Consider the following 23,090-nt stretch of genomic DNA (forward strand, 5'->3'; position numbering starts at 1 on the left):
GAGACCATATGACTACCCAGAAAATATAATAATTCAGATGACTAACAAACCATCAATCAATAGTATTTCAATTCCCGCACGATCAGAAGTAGTTCGAAAAATTCACATAGAAAATAAAAATTCAGATTTATTAATCCCACAACAAGAATTGTCTGAAGGTATTTTTATTGCAACCCACTAGCAAATTCACAACAAACATTTGTTAGAATTATAAATACAACAAATAAAAATGCAACACTGCAAGATTTTAATATACGTACAGAAAACTTGAATGATTATACAATAATTGAAAATAAAAAACTCGAAAATGGGGCCAACAATAAGGAAAAAAGAAAGATTAAATAAAAATTTTACAAAATTTGCAAAAAAATCACTTAATGCATTATGTGCAGAATTCACTGACATTTTTTCATTGGAAACAGAACCAATTACTACTAATAATTTTTACAAACAAAACCGTATGGCCTTAAAGTAGCACCGAACTCATTCCAAAGAATGATGACATTGGTATTTGCAGGCTTAAAACCTCCACAAGCATTCCTACACATGGACGATTTAGTCGTATTAGGATGCTCCGAAAATCATATGATTAAAAATTTACGAGATGTTTTCGCAATATGTAGAAAATATAATTTAAAATTACATCCGGATAAATGTTTATTTTTCAACCAAGAAGTAACTTACCTTGGTCATAAATGCACAAGCAAAGGAATTTTGCCAGACCCCAATAAATTCGAAATTGTTAAAAATTTCCCAACACCTAAAAATGCGGATGAGGCGAAAAGATTCGTCGCGTTTTTCAGTTATTACAGAAGATTTATCCCAAATTTTTTAGAATATTTTAGAATATTTTAGAATAATAACAAGATTTTGCACGAAAAATGTAGTTTTCGACTGGACAGAGGATTGCAAAAAATCCTTTGACTATTTGAAGGCTGCGTTAATAAGCCCTAATATCCTACAATATACCGATTTCAATAAACAATTTTGTATAACAACTGACGCAAGTGGATATACTTGCGGAGCAATATTAAGCCAAGAATATGAAGGAAAACAATTACCAATTGCCTATGCATCAAGATCATTTACTAAAGAAGAAATTAATAAAGCAACAATTGAGAAAGAATTAGCAGCCATTCATTGGGCCATAACATATTTTAGACCATACGTTTACGGTAGAAAATTTTTGGTCAAAACAGACGACAGACCCCTAACATTCTTATTTTCGATGAAAAATCCGTCATCAAAATTAACTCGAATCAGATTAGATCTGGAAGAATATGATTTCGAGGTGAGGATATCGCAGGTAAAGAAAATTATGTAGCCGACGCATTATCACGCATAGATATTAAAGACCTAAAACAAATATCGGCAGAAGCGTGTAAAATATTAAAAGTTACGACTAGATTGGAAAATAAGAAAAATTATAACAATAAAGATTCCAGTTGTAAAAATGAAGAAATAAAAAGTCACAAAGAGAACCCAATAATATTTGAAGCGCTAAATAAATGTGAAGTAAAGAGACTAGTCCAGCTCGTTTTCGATCCTCCGAAATTACTTTTCAAAAAAGGAAAGAAAATTTGTAGCGAAATTAATATAAAAAATCTAATTGTTGAGGCGAAGATTGATTTAGGTCAGTTCTTTGCCAGGCTTATAAAAGAAGCCGGCAATTTAGGAATTAGAAAAATACAGTTGTCCTTAGGAGACAAAGTGTTTAAAGATAATTATGCCCGGGTAGACACATTTAAAGAAATTGGTACCAAAGTTTTCAAAAATCTAATTATAGCATTAACTCCAGACGTTATGCACGTGACAAATAATGAAAAAATTAAAGAAATTCTTCACAAATTTCATGACGATCTTGTTTTTGGTGGCCACCCAGTAATAAATCGCATGACAAATAAAATAAAACAAAAATACTATTGGAAAGGAATGAAAAACGACATCAGAAAATATATCAAAAAATGCACTCATTGCAATACAAATAAAATAATAAAAAACTTGAAAGAACCTATGACTATAACCGAAACGCCCATAAAAGCATTCGACACAGTACAAATAGATACGATAGGCCCTCTTCCCAGGTCTGCAAATGAAAACGAATATGCAGTTACTATAGTATGTGACTTAACTAAGTATTTAGTTGCAATACCAATACCTAGTAAACACGCAAAAACAATAGCCAAAGCGATATTCGAAAATTTTATCCTAGTTTATGGTTGCATGAAGACAATTATAACAGATATGGGAAGCGAATATAAAAATTGCTTATTTGAAGAATTATGCAAACTTCTAAAAATAAACCATAAAACGTCAACACCTTCCCACCATCAAACTTTAGGCACAGTCGAACGTAGTCATAGAACATTCAATGAATACGTACGTTTCCACATATCCATTGATAAAAATGATTGGCATGAATATCTTAAATATTTTGCGTATTGTTACAATACTAACCCATCTACGGTTCATAATTATCGTCCATACGAATTAGTATTTGCCAAAAACCCTCAGTCTTGCGATTTTTAAGAGAAAACACAGTAAGCACACTATACAATTATGAGGCTTACGACAAAGAAAGGTTACAAATAGCGCAAGATAGAGCATATAAATTAGTAAAACAGGCTAAAGAAAAACAAAAGATTAGTTATGATAAAAATATTCACTATAAGGAAATAAATATAGGAGATGTAGGTTAGTAAAAAATGAATCAGGACATAAGTTAGATAATAGATATAAAGGGCCCTTTAGAGTAGAAAAGATAGACAGAAACAATAATTTTACTCTAATTCCACATAAAGTAGAAAATATCGATAGTAAAAATAATGACACTTTAATCCCATCTAGAATAGGAAATGAGGATAAGCAAAAATTTTCCAGTAACATAGAGAATAGCAATATCATAAATAATAACAAAATAATAATTCACAAAATTAGACTTAAATTAATAGAATAAGTAAATTTTCAACCTACAAACATAAAATACAAAATATAGAATTAATTTATACTAGAATGCTCATGCATTCTCCAAATGCATAAGCATTCTAAAAAAAAAAAGGGATATGTAGTGTAAACAGCCAAAAATTTAAGGCCAAATATTTAGATGTTCATCAACACATAAAAAAGCATTTTCAGTTCTTGTTGACATAGCCATTCAGGTGTGTGTACAACACACAACCAAACAAATTTGCATTCAAGCAAATTTGCGAACGTTGCATTTCCCAGAGAAGTCACAACTCAACACAGGTCTGTAGGTACATATTTTGTATCAAGTTGTATGTAGGTATGTAAGTATGTATGCTTAAAGTAAATATGTATGCTTAAATGTAAATATGTATGTAAGAGTATGTTAGAATAATTTTGTACAAATAAGCTGACAACATTTGAATAAAAGAGCAATTAAGCATTGAGCTTTGATCACTCACAATGCAATCTATTTTATTTCAAACCTTTTACATGATGTTCAGCGGAGGTAGACTTATTTTTTCCTTCTTTGTAAGTGGGGAGTATTTTATGTTATCCACCCCAACTTGAAACTCGATTCGTTCTGGCCAATCCTTTATAATGTAGTGGTTTGACGAGCTAGGTTATCCCATTTGCACAGAAAGCAACAGTATTTTGGGTAACCACTTTGTAGACCATATAGCATTCCAACGACTTTAAGATCGGCACATATTTTTCAACCATGTTCTGCGTGTTTGATTAATTTGAGCAATTTTTGCATGCGCGGTCGGGATAGATGGCTTATGGTTGCCAATATGCAATAATACGGCCTTGAAACTTAATTTATTGCCGTCTATGAACAATCGCCACTCTTTTGAATCACATGGTTCACCAAACTATTTGAATAGACCAGCAATGTCTAACAAACACTGTCCTCCTTCGTATAGTATTTGGAAAATTGTTCGTGAGGAGTTCTAAAATATGTTACCTTAACATCGGATGAAACAAATTTAAATTATTGCGTACGAGAGGCGTGTAGTTCGGCCTTTTCCTTTGACAATTCCAAATCCTTATCCAATCATTGAATTGTGCTTGTGACAAAGAGTTTCTTTCGTTTTCCGTTTGAAATCCAGTACAACATGATTCCGCGTAATCAGATACTGCTGTTGACAATGAAACTGGAGCGGAACTAAAGTTAAATTTGATTCTGGAAATGTAGCTTCCGTTGAACTTAGTTCTGGTAATGACACTGTAGATACGCTCGCATAGGTTACTTTTCTTGAATTTCCATCCCCAAGTACTTTTTTAGCACAAATATAGCAGTCCGTTGAATGGCAAGTTGGCTCCCTCTACTTCATTGGTTAATAAATTTCATATGTCGCCTAAATAGATAGTATCAGAAGTTAGTCAGCTATGCATTAAAAGGGAGCAAATTCCTAACTTTTACAACGCACCATTTTGTTCCGGTTTCCGAAAAACTCAATTCGACTCGACATGTGGTGCACACAGTATTCGGTGTCCATGGTTTTTTATTGTTTTTAGGCTCATTTCCAAAATACTTATAGTATGTAACTTTCAAAGGATTTGAAAACACACGTCGCATCCTTTTAACGATAAATTGACCGCAGATGGAACAGAACATATCTGGATCATTTGTACACTCAAACTCTCGCGCCCTTATATTCATATTATATTTTTAAGTAAATGACGGGTTATAAACTGCAATTATAAACTGAACAGCATCCCGCGAGCCTTGCAGATATTATGAAGGAACAAGGCGCATGTACTATTATTTATACTTAGATCAAGTAAAAATTCAAGCCTACCTAGACAAAAAGGTTCCCTAGTTCTGCAAAGAAAACACTTCCTGCCTTAAAAGTATGCTCTTGCTTGAAATGTGCCTGGGTTTGGGAAAACGACACTAAAAGTTTTTTGTATCTAATAACCGTTCGAAAATCTACCTGCTAACTAACTGATATACGAATACTAACACATATGTACCAGTAGGGTACTTAAGAATTAAATGGATATATTTACTTGTATGCTTACAACTTTTGTATTAGTCCATCGATTTTGTTTGATGTAAGCTTATTTTTTTGGTAACAAAACAGAGCTTAGAGAGGAAAAAAATGTTGCAAACAAAATAAAAAGTTTTCGAGATTCTTCCTCGCAAAGTACACATTTTTTTTATATTTTTACAAAAAAAAATTGAAAAAATCCGTAATTATTGTTCGTTATCTTTGAATCTGGCCCTAAAGAAAAGTGTTATATGCACAGTTTATAGCTAATTTTATTAAATTTTAAAAGCTTTAAACCGTTTTGGATTTGCTCAATTCGTTCTTGAGTATATATGATTAAGGGGACGGTAATTCGTAAATATCTCAAAAACGTTACCATAGAATTAAAAATAATCTTGATTTTCGGAATCAGGGGGTGATTTTACATAGGAATTTCATAATGGCGTCTCTGGTGCAAAAAAAATTTTAATTTGTGATCCAGTGTAATTAATAAATATGTTTTAAACTGGCGTGAGGTCCGAGGATGATAAATTAAACGCAAGTTTTATTTATTTTTTCACCGCCTCGCGAAACCTGGCATTATCACCGACTAAATCCTCCGCGACCGTATTTACAACATGGACGTCCCAAATATCGACCATTCCGAACATCCACGTCGATGGCATTACGCTACCGACTGTCCTACACCCCAAAATCTTGCGTGTTACGTTTCATCAGGATCTACATTTTGGTGAGCATGCAGCCGAAATTGTACCGAAAATCCATAGCCGTAATAAAATCCTCAAATCCCTTGCTGGCAGTACTTGGAGAAAAGACAAAGAAACGCTCATTACCACATACAAAGCAATTGGCCAGCAGATTGCATGGTACGCGTCCCCTAGATGGTCGCCAAGCCTAAAAATTACCCACTGGAATAAGCTACAGGCCTGCCAAAATACTGCTCTCAGAACCGCCACGGGCTGTCTTCTTATGTCCCCATACATAAGAGGCGAGAATACTCCCCATACACATAATGAGGCGAGAATACTCCCCATCAGGGAGAGAAATAAGGTGCTAACCAAACAGTTCCTGTTGAATACCCAGAAACCTGGGCATCCCAACAGACATCTGATTGATGAGCCAACAACGCCTAGGGACTTAAGGAGTCATCTTCGTAAGTATTTTGGGGAAATACGGCCCCTGAGAACTCAGCCTTATGAAGCAAAAAAACACAAGCAGGTCCTCAGTGAACTGCACAAACAGGCGACGGACCTTTATGCCAGGAATTGCCCGGTGAATCTAGTACTCAAACACAGTACCCAAAACGTGCGGAAGAGGAACGCATACTCCCCAGGAAAACGCGAGTCACTCTGGCTCAACTTCGTTCTGGATACTGTAACAGGTTTAACACTTACATATCCAGAATCAACCACGACATACAAAATGTATGCCCCGCTTGCAATGTGTCCCCACATGACACCAACCATCTCTATAATTGTAATGTGGAACTAACGCCTCTAACACCCCATTTATTGTGGTCCACTCCTGTTGAAACAGCAAGTTTCCTTGGACTCCCGTTAGAGGATATTGATGACAATTTGTGATCGGTCGCAGCTATTAGGTGGGGCGAAGCATGGCTACAACAACAACAACATAAAAAAAAGTATTTTTTTACGTATATTCTCAAAAACTGGAGAGATCAGGGAGGTAGCCGTTTATTCTGTTGCAAAGCTCATCGATCTTTGGGCCTGGGCCTGTGGCCATTATTGTGCAGTCATCGGCGTAGGGAACGATAGTAACTTCTTCTGGTGGCGAAGGTAGCTTAGATATGTAGAAATTAAACAAAAGTGGGGATGGGACACCACCCTGTGGCACCCCCTTCTTCTTGGTTTTGATGTTTCATTTCTAAATTGCACCGATGCCTGCCGACCACCCAGATAATTTGCGGTCCACCTTTTAAGATATGGGGGCAGGGTAGACCCTTCCAGGCCTTGCAGTAACGTGCCATGGTTGACCGTATCAAAAGCTTTTGATAGGTCTAGCGCAACGAGTACTGTTCTATGGTGGGGTTTTGATTTAAACCGGAATTTATCTGGGTACTGATGGCACTTAGCGCGGTGGTGGTGCTATGGAGTTTTCTGAAGCCATGCTGATGGCAGGCTAGCTGCAAATTTGCTTTGAAGTAGGGGAGCAAAATTTCTTCAAACGTCTTGGCTACTGGCGATAGGAGAGATATCGGGCGATATGATTCTCCTATGTTAGCTGGTTTCCCAGGCTTTAGTAGCGTGACCACCTTGGCCATTGTCCATTTTTCGGGTATGACAAAGTTGGAAAGAGACAGGTTGAAGACATGTGCTAAATATTTGAAACCCTCTTTGCCTAGGCTTTTAAGCTTCGGTATGCCTATACCGTCTGGGTCCACAGCTTTGGATGGTTTAGCATGACCGATGGCATCCTCAACCTCTTTGGCGGTGATGGTAATTGGTCACGCGCTGAATTTATGTTTATGTGCGTGTCTGTTGGCCCTCCGTCTATCTTTGTTGACCGTATAATGCATTATATATTGCCGGCAGAAAGCGCTCGCGTATTTTTCGCATCCGACAGCACTTTATCGCCAAAGGCGATGGAAACTTTGTCATTGTGCCAAGTCGGATTCGATAGGGACTTTACGGTGGACCAAAGTTTACCTACACCGGCAGAGAGGTTACAACCGCTTGGGCGCTCTCCCCATTACGCCCGCTTGTATTCATCCACAAGCAATCTGATGCGTTGGTTTATATCCCTAATTTAGGAATTCTACCGGCAGGAATGAAACGAGCACGCTCCCCTTGGCGGTCATCAGTTGGGATAGGGAGGGTAGCAAAGCGGTTGTCTGTAAAGGATTTGTATTCGTCCCACTTTCCTTTTTTAAAGTTAATGAAAGTTCATTTTTCTGTGACGATGAAGTCGGCGGAACGCTCGAGCGAAATAAGTATAGGCAGGTGGTCGGATGCCAATGTTACCATCGGCTGCCAGTTGACGCAGTTACGAGTTCTGCGCTCACGATTGAAATATCCGGCGAACTGTGACAGCTTCCTACCATACGTGTGGGGGCGTCTCCGTTTATTGTGCAGAACGTAGTTTGTTCTATTTATGTTAATACTACGGACTGTTTTGTTTTTATGTATAATTTTCTATAATCGGGTTTCCAGTCAAAATAATTGGAAAAACGCCTTTATTATTTTTTGCCGACGTTTCGACCGTTTATTGTGGTCTTCTTCAGGGCCTAGTTACAATTTTAAAGAAATTAAAATAACTCAATTTAGTTTCGCAGTTCTATAGAATTAAAGTTACATATATATATGGATATTCAATTGACAAACATTTCTTACTTAAAAATCTCTGCGTTCTTCTTCGTCAGGTTTTTCTTTATATATATGTGTTTTCAAATAAAACATAGTCACTTTAATACTCAATTAAGGGAACGGAAATTATTTCACAATTTAAAATTACTATTTTCAATAGACAACCCACAATTTATATTTCAAACTCTAATTTGTATGTAAGTACATATGTATACATATTTGACGTTTGTTGATCACCGGCGAATTCATGCTTGATAGGTTATTGCAGTTTCATTTTAGTATATACGCATAGATGTCGCTAATATTTCTTGCTTCTATACTTCTTTTGTTTATACATTGTTTGTCTGCTTTTATGTGTATTTCTTCCAGAAGCATTCTCTTTTGCCAGTTTGTTTCTCTTGCTATTACTTTGGCATTATCAAAATCAAATTTGTGCCCAAAAGTAATGGCATGGTGAGCAAGAGCACTTTTTTCTGTGCGTTTGTTTTCAACCTCTTTGCTATGTTGGCCCAGTCGTTTGTATAGTTGTTGTGATGTGGTGCCCATATAGCTTTTCTTACGTTGGCAGTCAACGCAGTCAATTTTGTATACAACGTTATTTTATTTTTTTGTTGGGATGTTATCTTTTATTGTTTTGTATAGCTTCCCTACGTTGTTTCTGTTCTTGAAGGCAAACCGTATGTTGTTTGTGTACGCTTTGAGTTTTTTAGTTATCTTATGGGTTATGTTTTGGTAATATGATATTGAAAAAGTTTTTATGTCTGTTTGTTGTTGTTGGTTGTTGGTATTGATTTGGGTATTTGACGTATTAGTATTGTTGTTTGGTGCTTGATACCTGTTGAGTAGCCTGTATATCAATTTCTTTGGGTAATCATTACCTTTTAGAATATCTCCAATTATCTTTTTGTTTTTGCAATGATATTTTGGATCGCTGATGTTATATACTCTGTTTATTAACCCTTTGGCTGTGCTAATTTTTTGTGACAGTGGGTGGATAGACATATAATTTAATATGCGACCCGAAGATACTGGTTTCCGATACCAGTCAGTATTAAAACTTCTGTCTTCAGTATTCCTATAAATGGTCATATCCAGGAACGGTAGTATTTTATCATGTTCCTGTTCATATGTGAACTCGATTCCCTTCTCTGTATCGTTAAAAATTCCAAATACCGACGGGAGGATGCCTTCTGGTATTATCAAGTATAAGTCGTCTACGTATTTTTTTATAATGGTTATGTTAAAGCCTAGTTGTTCATTTACTTTTTTAATGGCTCGTTGCAACACGTTAACCATTAGAATTTCTACCAATATACAGCTTATGGGTGAGCCCATTGGACAGCCATGCTTTTGGGAATAAAATTTCCCGTCGAATTGGAAGTAGGCGTTCTTTGTACAGATGGATATCATTTCTATAAACTCGCTTTGTGACATATTGGTACATGTTTGTATGTCATCCCAACATTCGAATGGAATCTACCGACGCATTGGTGAACAAGCGTTTTACATCAAACGACACCTGTATTTGGCCTGGTTGGTGTGTTTGTGCTGTGATGAAGGTTTTAAAATCATATGAGTTGCGTAGGTGGTACTGAGACTTTGGTATATTTTCCAGAATTGTTGCTGCATATTTTGATAATGCCGTTGTTGGTCCATCGCAGTCAGCGGAGATTGGCCTGAGTGACATTGGGGTTGTATTTTTGTGATGCTTTGGTAAAAAATACATTCTAGGTGGTGTTGCATTGTATGTTATAAGTTTTCTTTTGGTTAATACGTCTATCTTTCCTTTCACGAACAGCGCATTTTCAAAATTGTTGTTTTTCTTTTGTATTTTGTTTGTTGGATCGGGTATTACTACATATGTATTAGCATCGTTGAGCATTTCATTAGCAACGTTTAAAAGTTCATTTTTGTTCATAAAAACTGCTTTGTTGCCTTTATCTGACCTAGTACAAATTATTTCGGGATTATTTTTGAAAAAATTTATGCAGCTTTTTTGCTTTTGTATTAGAAATTTTTCCAGACTAGATGCTTTTGACGTTGTTTTTGAATACGATATTGTTTGTGCTACTGTCTGTCTGATTTCATTTCTGTCTTGTTGTTCTTCTATGCAGTTCTGTATGATATACTGTACTTCGGCTACGATTTCTTTGGATGGTAATTCTTTTGGCGTTGTTGGTAAGCCAAACTTAGGTCCTAAGCCCATTAAAAGTACTACGTCGTTGGGTATGTTTACGTCTGTTGCGTTGTAGGTAAAGTTTGTTGTGTCGGATGTGATATGGGTTTGTATTTGGGATGATTCTAAACGGGCGTATTTTGCGTTTAAGTTCTGGATGGTAGTTGCGTGTCTGTTTTCGTAGCTTGTTTCTTGAGTTTGGAAGAACTCGTTGGTGTTCGCCACACCGCTGGATTGGATGGTTGATTTCAGCTTAATTATTTCTTATTATCAATTTACCAATTTCTCTGTTGTATGGTGTGTTTTCTTCTAAACTTTGGAAAAGGCAATTGACATTGTTTAGAATGTGTTTTGGTATTATGTTATTTTTCCGACATTTCAATAGATCCGCCAACATCTCACACCTACTGTACACCCGCAAGTTTGAATGCCATAGATCGTAATGGGCACTGAAATCGCCTAAGATAATGCGATTGTGGCCAGTGAGTAAGGCGCTGATATTAGGGCGGTATCCACTGGGGCAACAGGTGGCAGGAGGTATGTAGATGTTGATGATTTCTAGGTTTGCATCGCCTGACCTTACAGATAGGCCTTGGCGTTCTAAGACACTGTCCCTGCGGTCAATGTCAGGATCAAATATATGATATTGCACAGAGTGGTGTATGATAAACGCGAGGCCGCCTCCATATCCGCTCTCGCGATCTTTTCTGCGGACATGTCGCAAACATATATATTCTGTGCTGGAAAACGGTGCAAAGGGAGGTAGGGACTAAAGGTCTGTTTCCCTGACCTACATAATTGCTGCCGGAAAAGAGGGGGGGAGGGGGGGGGGGGGGAGAAGACGGGGGCAGGGGCTGATTCTCGGAATTGCTCCCGACTCTAATACGGAGATTGTAGGTATGAGTGGGAGCAGCCGTGTGAGTTGGTGGCGCCGTGGGGCGCGAGCAGCAGCGGATACTTGTTGTGGCTTGCAGAGCAGCGGGCTGCTGGAAGTTAGGGGGGGGGGCGCTAAGGCGCAGACTACGGGACGTCCTAGGGCGTGAACAGCAAGGAGCCACACAAGATTTATAGAAGTTACGTGGACGTCTGGTTTTGGGATCTAGCCCAGAACAACCTGTCCGGTGCAACCATCCTTTACACGAGAAACACTAACAAGAGTATGACCGCCCTAAAAAGATTCTTTTCCGGCAGATGCAGCAAATCCATTTCTCACCGGGGTCAGGAGACGGACCCGGATTGGGTTCGATACCTTCCCGGAGCAAGAGAATATGGAGCAATCCCGCTGCAAGGAGCTGCTGGGAGGATGACAATTTGTGGGAGGGACGCAACAAATTAAATGGGGTTACACTGAAATGGCAGTCTTTGGTCGGGAAAAATCCCGAGTCGCTCCGGTACATAGAACCGACGGCCTTTTTTTTATGATGATAAGCCATGACTTTTCTTACTTTGGATAAATAGTTCATTGAGAATGAATGTAAAAAACAAATTTCTTGTATGATGCGTTACATAAAAAAGACGTTAAACTGTGAAAAACGAGGGAAAATAGTAGATCATACACAACTTTTGGAAAATGTCCCAATTTTTTTACTAAATTATAAACAGATATATATCAGCTTAAAGCATGAATCTTCTTCTTTCCGAAACCGTAAAGCGATCGAAAATCGGTTAAAACATGACGACGTTATGATTGTTAGAGTGCGCGCAGTAGACGAGAAACGTTTTTTAGAGAATAATTTGAAAATTTGTTAAGGCCTAAAATGTACACTAGGTCATTTGAAAAGTGCAAAATCACTGTAGCACTGTGTTATTTATTATAATTTTCAAAAGAAGTTTGACAGTTGCATAGTTATCGCTTGAGTGTAAATGGTTTTCAGTCACTGATCTTAACACGTAAATCGGGCTCTGATGCAGATACTGGGAACAGGACATCTTCGTATTAAAAATACCTGTTGCTAATTTTGAAAAAGATAGAACTCTATGATAATTATTTATTTATTATTGTTTACTTATAAAAAAACAGCTATAGATGTAAAACAATTCCTTTGTAGGTTGTCCTGCCGGCGATGGAACTTTGAGCTTTTCTTGCGGTTTTGTACTTCAGATACAATTTCGGAGGCATATGTCTTAAAGATAAAAGTACTGCTGAGCGTTACATCCAAGATCTTTGGGTGACTTGCGGTTGATAGCGTAACGCCATCAGCCTGATTGTTCAATATTTACGTAATCTGTTCCTTGCACGCCTTAAGCAGAATGGCCGTGAACTTGGCCGGATCGGTCGAGGTGAAAAAAAACATAAAGACTGGGTAGATAGCTATTTATTTTGGCAACTAGTTCGTCTATTGCGGGGCCAGGGACTGTTGCCACTATCGTGCAGTCGTCAGAATGGGAAATGTTGGTAGCTCTTTCTGGTAGTGAAGGGCCTTTTTAACGGCTTCTTTAATCTGCAGAAGTAGCGGTGAGGTGCAATGTGCTCATGTCTATGCTACGTATACATACTTAGATTCGTACGACATCCAGCCTTGTATGAATAAAACCACAAAATTTCAGGCAATGAACTAGAATGTTCGCTGACACTTTGGCTTTTGACTAAAGGGTATATGGCTTGCGACAGTTCGACCACATATCCGCCTGAAGGTCTAAACTTTTACGTTGCAGTATTGCTGATTATCAGAATTCTAGATGTTGCTTTTGTCTTTATCATGTATTTAATTGTACCTTGTTTTAACTATGTCTTTGAGACTCAATTCCGGCCTCTATAAAGAATACTCTAAACCGAAACAGCTATATACTTCGTTTTACCTACCTACCTATAATTGTAAAACTGAACTAGAAAAAAAATTAGTTTAAATATTAAAATCTTTACCTTGGCCCCTTTCTGAAACAATTAAGTTAAGCAGGTTAAGTTAATTACTTGCTTATAATATTAAATCGATACTAAAATTACAATCTCCATGAAATTTATTTAAAATTTTGTTTTCGCCTTGTTTCAGCATCTTGTGAAGGGTCTATTACAACCACAGAAAAGATACATGTCGCCCGTTTCTACATTCCATTACTATGATTTTCATATCAATCTCAAAAACAATCCCATAAGCAGCAAAATCAAATACAATCATGGTAACACCGATCTTAAAAACAACAATAGAGTTATTACCTATAGCAATAGTAGCAATGCGAGTGACAAAATTGGCGGTATGAACAAGTTTCCAAAAGGCATGAAAAGCAATTGTGAAGATGTAAACACAAATCTAGACCGACCACTAAGAGTAATCGGAGGGGGAAACCTTATCAGCAATAATTGCAGTAACTTGAAAGTAGGCACGTATGTATAGTACAGACGGCAAAGAAACCGTGGAGATGGTTTTAAACAATTAGGGGACTCATGTAACCGTATAAATGCCTTATAAAGTGTGTAAACGTATAAATTTATCTAGTGCGTAAACCAGCTGTCAAATTTTGTATGAAAAATCATTTACACAATTTGTATAAATTTACGCGCACATTTCATTGTGTAAACTCGATAAACTCAAAGGAATGCAACCTTGCAGACATTACAGCAGGCATTTCCTTCAGAAATCTCCAATATCAGCAAGTAAAGGCATTTTAGTTTTGATTTTTCACTTAATCTTGGAATTTTTTCATTTGTATAACAATCAAAAAAATTTGTTTGGCAATAATACAGCTGATAAACAATCAAGTTTATCAAGAGTAATACTAGGTGCGTTCATATAACAGCGTGTGTAAATGGATATAATTTTACACCTTATAAGTTTATATGCTTTCATGAGTCCCCCTAATAAGAGCAAAAATAAGCATTATGTATTAACCATATAAAAGTGTTACCAACAATTTCGAAACAATATTATTAGTCACAAATTTAGTAACTATATTAATCATAAAATTAATAAAAATAACTATAATTTATAAAAGGACAATGCATTTGACTCTATGTTAATAATAAAAAGGCATGCAATAGTGACATCGAAGCCGAAACTCGGTCTATTAATAGCAAACTACTCAGCCACAGCTATTTTTAGTAACACAAAATTTACTTAAGCGCCAAATACACGACACGAACATTTCCGCGAACATTCCCGTTATGTCATGTTTCTGCGACCTTTTCTGTCGTGTATGGTGGTGTTTGCCAGTTCGCGCAAATGTTCGCCAAAAATGAAAATATTTTAAATTTTGGTGAACATTTGCGCGAACTGTTCGTGCGTGTATGGCGAAATAGCTCATAATCGTAGTAATTTCTGAACGGAACAGACGTGCACGGAAAAGTAAAATGGACAATAAAATATTTCTGAGTGAATTTATTGAAATGTATAAATTTTTTTTACGCTTAATTGCCACAGGGAGCAATATTGCTGCAGCACAATTGTTGTCCGTATTCATCGCTGTCTGAAAGAGAACTAATGTTCGGCCAAAAGTTCGTATGGTGTATGGCCAAAGCTGCGAACAAGATTGCGGAATGTTCGCGGAAATGTTCGTGTCGTGTATTTGGCGCTTTACAAATACATATTCTGAAATACTGTGAGATTAAGACTACGCGTAAAAAATTGTGTCGTTGGTGATATATGGGTTTGTATAATATTATTTTAGGTCCAGCTCCCGGAAAGTATGTTTTTAAAATAATAAGCTTGTCAAGGAGTTATCCTTTTACCAAACTCCAAGGAAATCGTACCATAACTACGAATCATTCCAATAGGTTGTATTACGCTAGCATTTAGATACAAGAGTCATCGGCAACCAAACTTTTCTTATTATTACACTTTTATCGGCAAAATGTATTTCAACCAAATATTGATTGAAGAATAAAGATGTTACATGCGCGACCTGCAGTGGAAAGCAGCGGAGCTTCACAAACTTCTAGTAGGTCACTTCTACCACACCAAAAACTTTAACACTATTTTTAACACAATTTAAGGACACAAAATACACTGATTGGAGTTTTAGAGAGTAAAAATTAAAATTCTGAACAGATTAGCTGAATAAAAAGTGTACAAATAATTGTTAAAAAATAAATACAAACAGTGGTAGTTTAACAAATTCTGCTGTGGTAAGTGGTGAATGTGACCTACTAGAATTTTGTGAAGCTTGCTTCACACTATTTTTCGTCCCTGCAACATCTCCAGGTATCTATTCGTGTTATGCAACATAAATTGAAAATGGCCTACATGTACATGTGTGGCTGTATCCGTGTGCAAAAACGAAAGCTATTGCGTATGTGTGTGTGTGAATATATGTGAAATCCGTTTAAAAACGAACCTAAGGTGGTGGTCATGCTCCGGCAAACTCTAAAGTCTCGTGGAAAAAATTTTCATTAAAAAAATATATATATATATATACATAGTTATCGTATGCGGTATACTTTTTTTGCGTCCTTTGTAGCGGGATTCGAAGCTAACTAACAAAAAACAGAGGAGAAAAATTCCGCTTGATATCCTGACACCAGTATCTACGTTAATAGTTTAGGTTCGGTTTTTGTTTTCGTTTAGACAAATTAAATCTTTTTTGAAACTTAAATTTAAAATTTAATAAAATTTCTATGAAATTAAATAAAAACATTTTTCGATCATTTCCTCGTCCAACCCGCACTTCCTACATCTGCTATCACTTACCAAGCCTAATTTAAAGGCATGTGACGCCAGAAGGCAGTTTCCAGTCAGAATACTCGTCATGAGCCTACAGTCCTCTCTTTTTAATGATATAAGCAACTTTGTTAGTCTAAGGTTGTAAGACCTACACATAATCTTCGACAATTTGGTCGATCATGTGCACCTATCTCCTTCTCTTAATCTCGCCCAGTCTAATTGGGACGTTTACGGAGTAAGATTCAATGGAAGCGCACTGTTTAGCTATTTCATCTGCTTTTTCATTCCCATATGCCCTGGGACCCAATACAGATGTATGCTTCTACCTGTCCTGATTCTCTCCAGAGACTGCTTAAACTCTAACGCGCATTTAGATGCTGTGCTATGCGAGATTATTGCCTTAATTGCTGCTTCATTGTCACTATAAAAGTTAACACGGTTACAGATTAGGCTATTCTCTTCCAGTGTTTCTACTGCTTTGGTTACGGCTAAAATTTCCGCTTGGAAAGCGCCACAGTAATCAGCCAGCCTGTATGATCCGTTTATTTCCGAATCAGCACAGTACACCGCACACCCTATGCCTTCCACTTCTTTGGAACCATCTGTGTACACATGTACCGCCTCGTTCGCCATTTGAGCAGCCTTGCGCCAACCATCCACCTCTATTGTGGCCTTAAGATCTCCCTCGAAGCGCAGATAGGGAATCGTGTAATATGTTCGCATTGTGAGTGATGACGCTATACTAATATGGCCTTATGGTCGACGTTCAAGCTGCACGAGGCACCTAGCCTTGTTGAAGTTGTTAACGCTATGTTCTTTGCTACCAGGTCTACAGGTAGAATGTGCAGAATGACATACAGTGCTGCCGTTGGGGCTGTTTTCAGGGCTCCCATAATGCTAAGCATTGATAGTCTGCACACCCATTTTGAGGCAGGTTGTTTTTTGTGTAGCTTTCCTCCAAATAATATTTCCATAATATTGAATAGGATTTACAATCGCTGTACAAACCCAATGAGAAAGGAGGGCGATAAGCCTACGTACACCCAAGCATTCTTTTACATGCATAAAGTGCCGTTGAGGCCACCCCCTTTACCACGTTGAGCTTCCATGGCAACTTACTGTCTAGGATGATTCCTAGATATTTTTTGCAAGGTTTCTGCTGTAGGGTCACCTCTCCTAACTTAGGTCTGGTCAAATTTGGGACTTTGTATCTCTTTGTAAACAGGACCATACCCGTCTTCTCCGCGTTGGCTTTCAACCAGACATTAGATGTCCAGGTATGAATATCCCGAAGTGCACTATCCATCTAATGCGGTGTCTAACGACTTGGCTTTGGTGTAGGCATTTTGTGTTGTGGAGCTTTTAATCTACGTTGGACTTTATGTACATATCTATCAGCCTCTCAAAAGTTTTGAGCAGAAACGATGTTAAGCTAATGGGTCTATAATTTTTCGGATACACGTAACCGATCCCGCCTTTGGCAGGAAAGCTACACGAACAGTTTTTCAAGAGTGCGGTACATGATTCAGTGTTATGCACCCATCGAATATTATTTTAAACCATTCCCCAACCCCTCTACTTGAAACTTGTAGCATGGCCGGGAATATAACAACTGGGCCCACCGACTTAAACTTAGAAAGCGTCTTTACCGCCCATTCGATCTTGGTATCGGTCACCAAGCCCGGCACTATCCGCTCCGTGATGGTCTGCTGGCTCTTCTAAATCATCTCTAGATGGAAAATGTGTATAAAATGCACCTCAAGGGATTTCTCACTATTACGTGACCATTCCCCGTTCTCTTTCTCTATTAATCCCTGGACTATGTTTCCCCTTGCTAGGACTTTTTTCAAACCGAGCTGTTTCGCTGGAGCACTCCATGTCTGTACAGAAACTTTTCCATGCGATTCTCTTCGCCCTAGGAATTTGACGCTTGTAGATCCCTGTACTCGTCCCGACACGCTTCGCTTTCCGCTTTGCTAACTTAAACATTTCTTTTACCTGTATTCTTAGAAGACTCATTGCTCAATGCTCCACCAATGGCGGCTCCGCTTTTCCTCTGAATCTTCTAAGAGGGCCAGCTCTGTTATACGCAGTCATAAGCGCCCTTGTTAAAAATTCATTAGATTCCTCCAGTTCCTCCATATTGGCAACCTCTTTGGGTTGTCCCACTTTTGTTTCTACCTGCTTCTGGAATTTAGTCTAGTTCTTTGAACTAGGGTTTCTAAAGCTTCCTCGCTTCTCTACCCTATTTAGGGGGATGTTCAAGCTGATATACGCGGAGAAGGATTGTCTATTAAGAACTATTCAATCATATACATATATAACATTCGGAGCTCAATGTAATATCAAGAGCATTGCTGGATGTTCAACCAATGTATGTAGGGACACTTCCCCTGTTGGCTATTTGCAAATTAGTTTGCAGGATGTAACAAAGTAGAGATCCGCCTCTCTCGTTCGTATCTCCTGCTCCCATGCATTTGGGTGCGCATTTGCATCGCCAAATCCGCGCGCGCTGAGTCCAGAAACATTTTCTCCCGATGAGAGCCACGGCTCCTGGATCAGCGTCACGTCAAACGAACCCTCCTCATGGGTTAGGAAGAGTTCAATCGACGGCAATTTACTATGTTGGAGGTTTATCTGCAAGATTCGCAGCACCACTGGGTTGTTTGTCCTCGTCCAGCACCTTCGTCGTGACGTCGTCATCCCCCTCTTACACTTTTGGTTTAGAGTATTCGAGGCCCGGCTTCAGCCTCTCGTAAATGCTGTGCCCGGTGTTCCTCTGTGCGACTCGCAGGACCATTTGGCTGCTGGTACTCTTCCAACACCTTCGTGGTGACGTCGGCTACCTGCACCTGTCCTTTTTCTCTTAAGCTTTTGAGGTCCTTTTCGACTTCGCCCAGTCCCAGTTCAAGCGTGTTATGATTGTTATCCTCGGGACTTCTATTTCTGGATCGCATGTATATTTTGCCTGGACCCCAGGACATTTTGCAAAGCTGAGTGCACAATATATCCTCCACCTGCTTGTTTATTTAGAAGATTTAGAACTGACCTTCATCCGTAGGCCGAGATGCAGTAAGTACCTTCCAATCATGTGTCGGTATGTTCGGATTCTGATTCTGCAGAAGTCGCAGTGTATCCTCCGACTTCATCACGCATGGTCTACATACCACCTTAACTTTTGGTACCGTGGGGATTTGCGCTTTATCCACCACCTCAAACCACGCGTTCGTGCCTTGCCTTTGGAGGTTTGGAACCACTTCGTCCAGCCGCCGCAAGCTCGCGATGTTATCGCACCCTATAATCTTCACACCATTATACCACCAACACCCTCACTCCCAAAGTCAAAGGTTGGAGGGGGCTTACTTGGTTGTTACCGCATCATCTTAAGCATTAAGCTAATAAGCTCCCTTTCTAACAGATGTCCACTTTTCAGTAGTCATCTGTCCGAAAGCACTACTTCGAGCAACCAGCGCCACAGTCAGTGACTGCTTTCCCACATCACTCATCTTCTCGGCAAAAGCCAGAGTCGTAGTGTTATCTCCCTTTGGCACCTCCGAGAAAGCCGGAATCTTAGTGTTACCTCCCTTTAGCACCTCCGAGAAATCCGGAGTCATAGCGTTATCTTCCTTTGCCTTATCTGCTACTTCAGTAGTTGGCACTTCCCTCTGACTCGCACCTTTCGAGTTGTTGCTACCTCGCTATCGGTACCCATCTGTCGTACAGCTTTGGGCCTACTTGTTTTGTCTATGCAACTGCTCTGCCTCGCGGCTCTGGGACTGGGTCCTTTCTGCCTCTTGAAAGTAGGCTTGTCGTCTTCCGCCGAGCGTTACCACTTCATTCTGCCATTGGACGCTTCTTCCTCTTCGTACCGGTTGCAGTACCGAGGGTTTCTCCAGCAAACTTTTGAACTGCCTTTGACCTACTTCTACCGCCTCATGAGCCCATTCCAGGTGGTCGATCTACAGTTCAATTGTTAGTGCTGCACAGTACTGCGAGAGAGCTCTCTTACTTCCTCCGTTCCGTACCCTTTTGCACTCCATTACTCCATTTTCATTCGTATGCATTTCCAACATGGAGTTCAATGCATCAGCACTACTCTCGCTCCCCGTATATGTCGTCCTCTTATCATCGTCCTTATTACAATTCGGTAATGAGTCGTTCCCTTGGCCGTACGACCACCTGCCCGACAAGGCGGGCCCAGCGGTCCAGTATTATATACGGGGAAAGAACCGTCCGCCGCAGCAGCGCCCCTTACTATGGTAAGGCGATCAATATTTCCCGAGGTGGCACGGTATCGGCGAAACGGCGTAGATGCCAGTCCTAAACAGCTCCGCTTCATAGTCGGGCGCTATGGAGTTCGGCTAAGCGGTCACACCAACGACAAGTGAGGGTGGGTAAAATCCTAACTTAAAAGAAAGTCTGTCTGAAATCCAAAAATTAATAAAACTAAATTATCGTGAAACTCAAAGTTAATTAAAATAAATTTGCTCAAATGATAAGTAAATTAAATTGATTAAATAAAATATTCAAAAAAATAGAAATAATATTATAAATACAAAATTAACTAAAAGTGAGATAATAATAAAACCAACTCACAACAATAAAAATAATATTTTTTTTTTAATGAAAATGAAATTCAAATTAAAATTTAACAAAACCAAAAATAACAAAAAAAAGAAAGTTTATCTGGAATAAAATTAATAAGACAGTCTAGAGTAAATTTAAGCCAAAATTTACGGAAACAAAGTCTATGCAACACATAAATCTGCTTGATATAAATATTAAGTAAAGCAGATTTAATTAAAAATAGAAACTTAAATCAAGTAAAAAATAATTGTAAAATAAAATTTAAATAAATAAAAATGGAAATGAAATAAAATTTATTTAAAAGATAAGCTTATTCTTACCAAATTTAATACAGCTCTAAAAATTTTGCACCTTACATTGGTGTACTGCTACCAAACACATACTTCATCCGAAAAATGTTACATCTGTAAAGCTAAACACACAGAAATGAACAATGTCGAAAGTTGCGTACAAAAAGACTTACGAAGGATAACTTTGAATTTGGATTGTCGCTCTACACTCATATGTTCATAGATACGATTTTTCAAAAATTTTCGTCATGAGTCATATATACGGTTTTTCAAATATTTTCGTCATATGTCATATAGATAGAGAGCATTTTACGCTTGACTAGCAGACTCCAACATCTAGGGGTGATACAGCCTTCAGATCTAGAGGCAAGAAGCAAGGGACATAGGTCCATAGGAAATGTTTTATAACATAGTACCTGGTTTTTGATAGGGTTTTTCAGTATGGTCGTTAAACAAACTTCTGGTAACACTATGGACTCATTGAGTCTATGTGAGATTCAACCTAACCTAACCAAAAACAGTGACAAATTAGGTCTTAAGAAGGAAATGAACAATTTGTGCAATTTATCAAAAAAAAAACGGAATATACTCAGCACAATTCCCAGAAAAATACGAATAAAAGTTGATAAGCTAAAAACTGGAGGGAGTGGGTCATCCAATGATGGGAATACGGCTAGAGAATTTTTTAGTAATCTTGACTTGTCTGCTGAAATAACAAGACTTAGTTAAGATTTAATTGACAGATGTGCAAGCTTTGTCTGTGAGATATATGATTAATGTCGAGAAATTCAGGAAATGTGCTTTGGATACCGCTAAAGAGCTGACGTCTATGGGAACAGAAAAAAAAATTCTGATGAGACGACAAACGTTTAACAGACCATGCTTTGAGGGCATGTACTTGGAATGTCCAAACCTCTTTAGAAGAAGTGGCCGATGCCCGGCTCTTTTGGTTGGTTGATGTAATTGTCAAACCACAGACCGGCATCACCGCCATACAGGAAGCACGATAGACGGGGCAAGGTAGAAGGGCGGTGTGGCCTTGCGCCGTCTAATACAGCGGCCATATGAACCCCCGGGTAATTTGCAGCGAAGGTGTTGGGTTTGTGGTGGGAAAGAAACTTTGCCCCCAAGTACTATCATTCACGGCTGTGAGCAAGCGTCTCTCCGTAATCCACATTAAGGCGAAACTTTTCAATATTGGCCGCTGTAGTGTGAGGTAGCGTGCTCCGCCTACCACGCCAAAGGCCCTGGGTTCAATTCCTGGGCAAAGAAACATAAAAATTTAGATACAAGTTTTTTTTTTCAATTAGAAAAAAAAGGTTTTCTAAGCGGGGTTGCAGTGATTTGGCAAACATTCCGAGCGTACTTCGATCTCACACCTGCTCACCGAGAGCAATCTTCGAGCTGACGACTGACCGAGCAGCGGGAGCATATTTCTCTCTCATTACGTACTGCCACTGCTAACAGCTTAGGTTTCCAGCGAGCCACGCTGCAGTGTATTGGAGCGTTATCGTGAGGCGATGAAGGATGGGGTTTCAAGACCGGGAAAGATACCTGCGGGAATGATAACGCATATCTGGCAATTGACGTCCAAAGTATGCTCAAGTTGTGGGGGGACACTTCTCATTGCTGAAAAGTTGGTAAGGGCATGCACATGCAAATTATTCCAGAGCTAAGCTAGGAGGGGTGACCCTGCAGGAGAAACTTTGCTCAAAATAGTTCAACGGCTCTCTATTCATGTAATATAATGCTGGGTGTATATGTAGTTTATCGCTCTCTCTCTCTCTCTCTCTCTCTCACTGGGTACTAACAGCGACTTTTTGGTGGACAGAAACAAAAAAAGAGAACTTACCTCAAACAAGTAAGGAAGGTTAAGTTCGGGTGTAACCGAACATTACATACTCAGCTGAGAGCTTTGGAGACAAAATAAGGGAAAATCGCCATTTAGGAATATGAACCTAGGGTAACCCTGGAATGTGTTTGTATGGCATGGTTATAAAATGGAAGGTATTAAAGGGTATTTTAAAAGGGAGTAGACCATGGTTCTATAGGTGGACGCCTTTTCGAGATATCGCCATAAAGGTGGACCTGGGGTGACTCTAGAATGTGTTCGTACGAGATGGGTATCAAATGAAAGGTGTTAATTAGTATTTTAAAAG

General features: G+C 38.7%; 1 protein-coding gene across 17 annotated transcripts in view; it reads left to right on the forward strand.

The window, feature by feature from the left end:
* rho-5 (rhomboid-5) overlaps nucleotides 1-14,382 on the forward strand; it is a 1,371,034-nt gene extending 1,356,652 nt beyond the window's left edge. For all 17 annotated transcript variants that reach the window (XM_067758076.1, XM_067758085.1, XM_067758087.1 and 14 more), the window contains one exon: nucleotides 13,451-14,382. In XM_067758076.1, the coding sequence (XP_067614177.1) occupies nucleotides 13,451-13,792 (342 nt within the window). In that variant the 3' untranslated portion in view covers nucleotides 13,793-14,382. The remainder of the gene's footprint in view (nucleotides 1-13,450) is intronic.
* Nucleotides 14,383-23,090: the final 8,708 nt, after the last annotated feature.

The sequence above is a fragment of the Eurosta solidaginis genome, chromosome X (assembly GCF_040869045.1).
Source record: "Eurosta solidaginis isolate ZX-2024a chromosome X, ASM4086904v1, whole genome shotgun sequence".
NCBI lineage: Eukaryota > Metazoa > Arthropoda > Insecta > Diptera > Tephritidae > Eurosta > Eurosta solidaginis.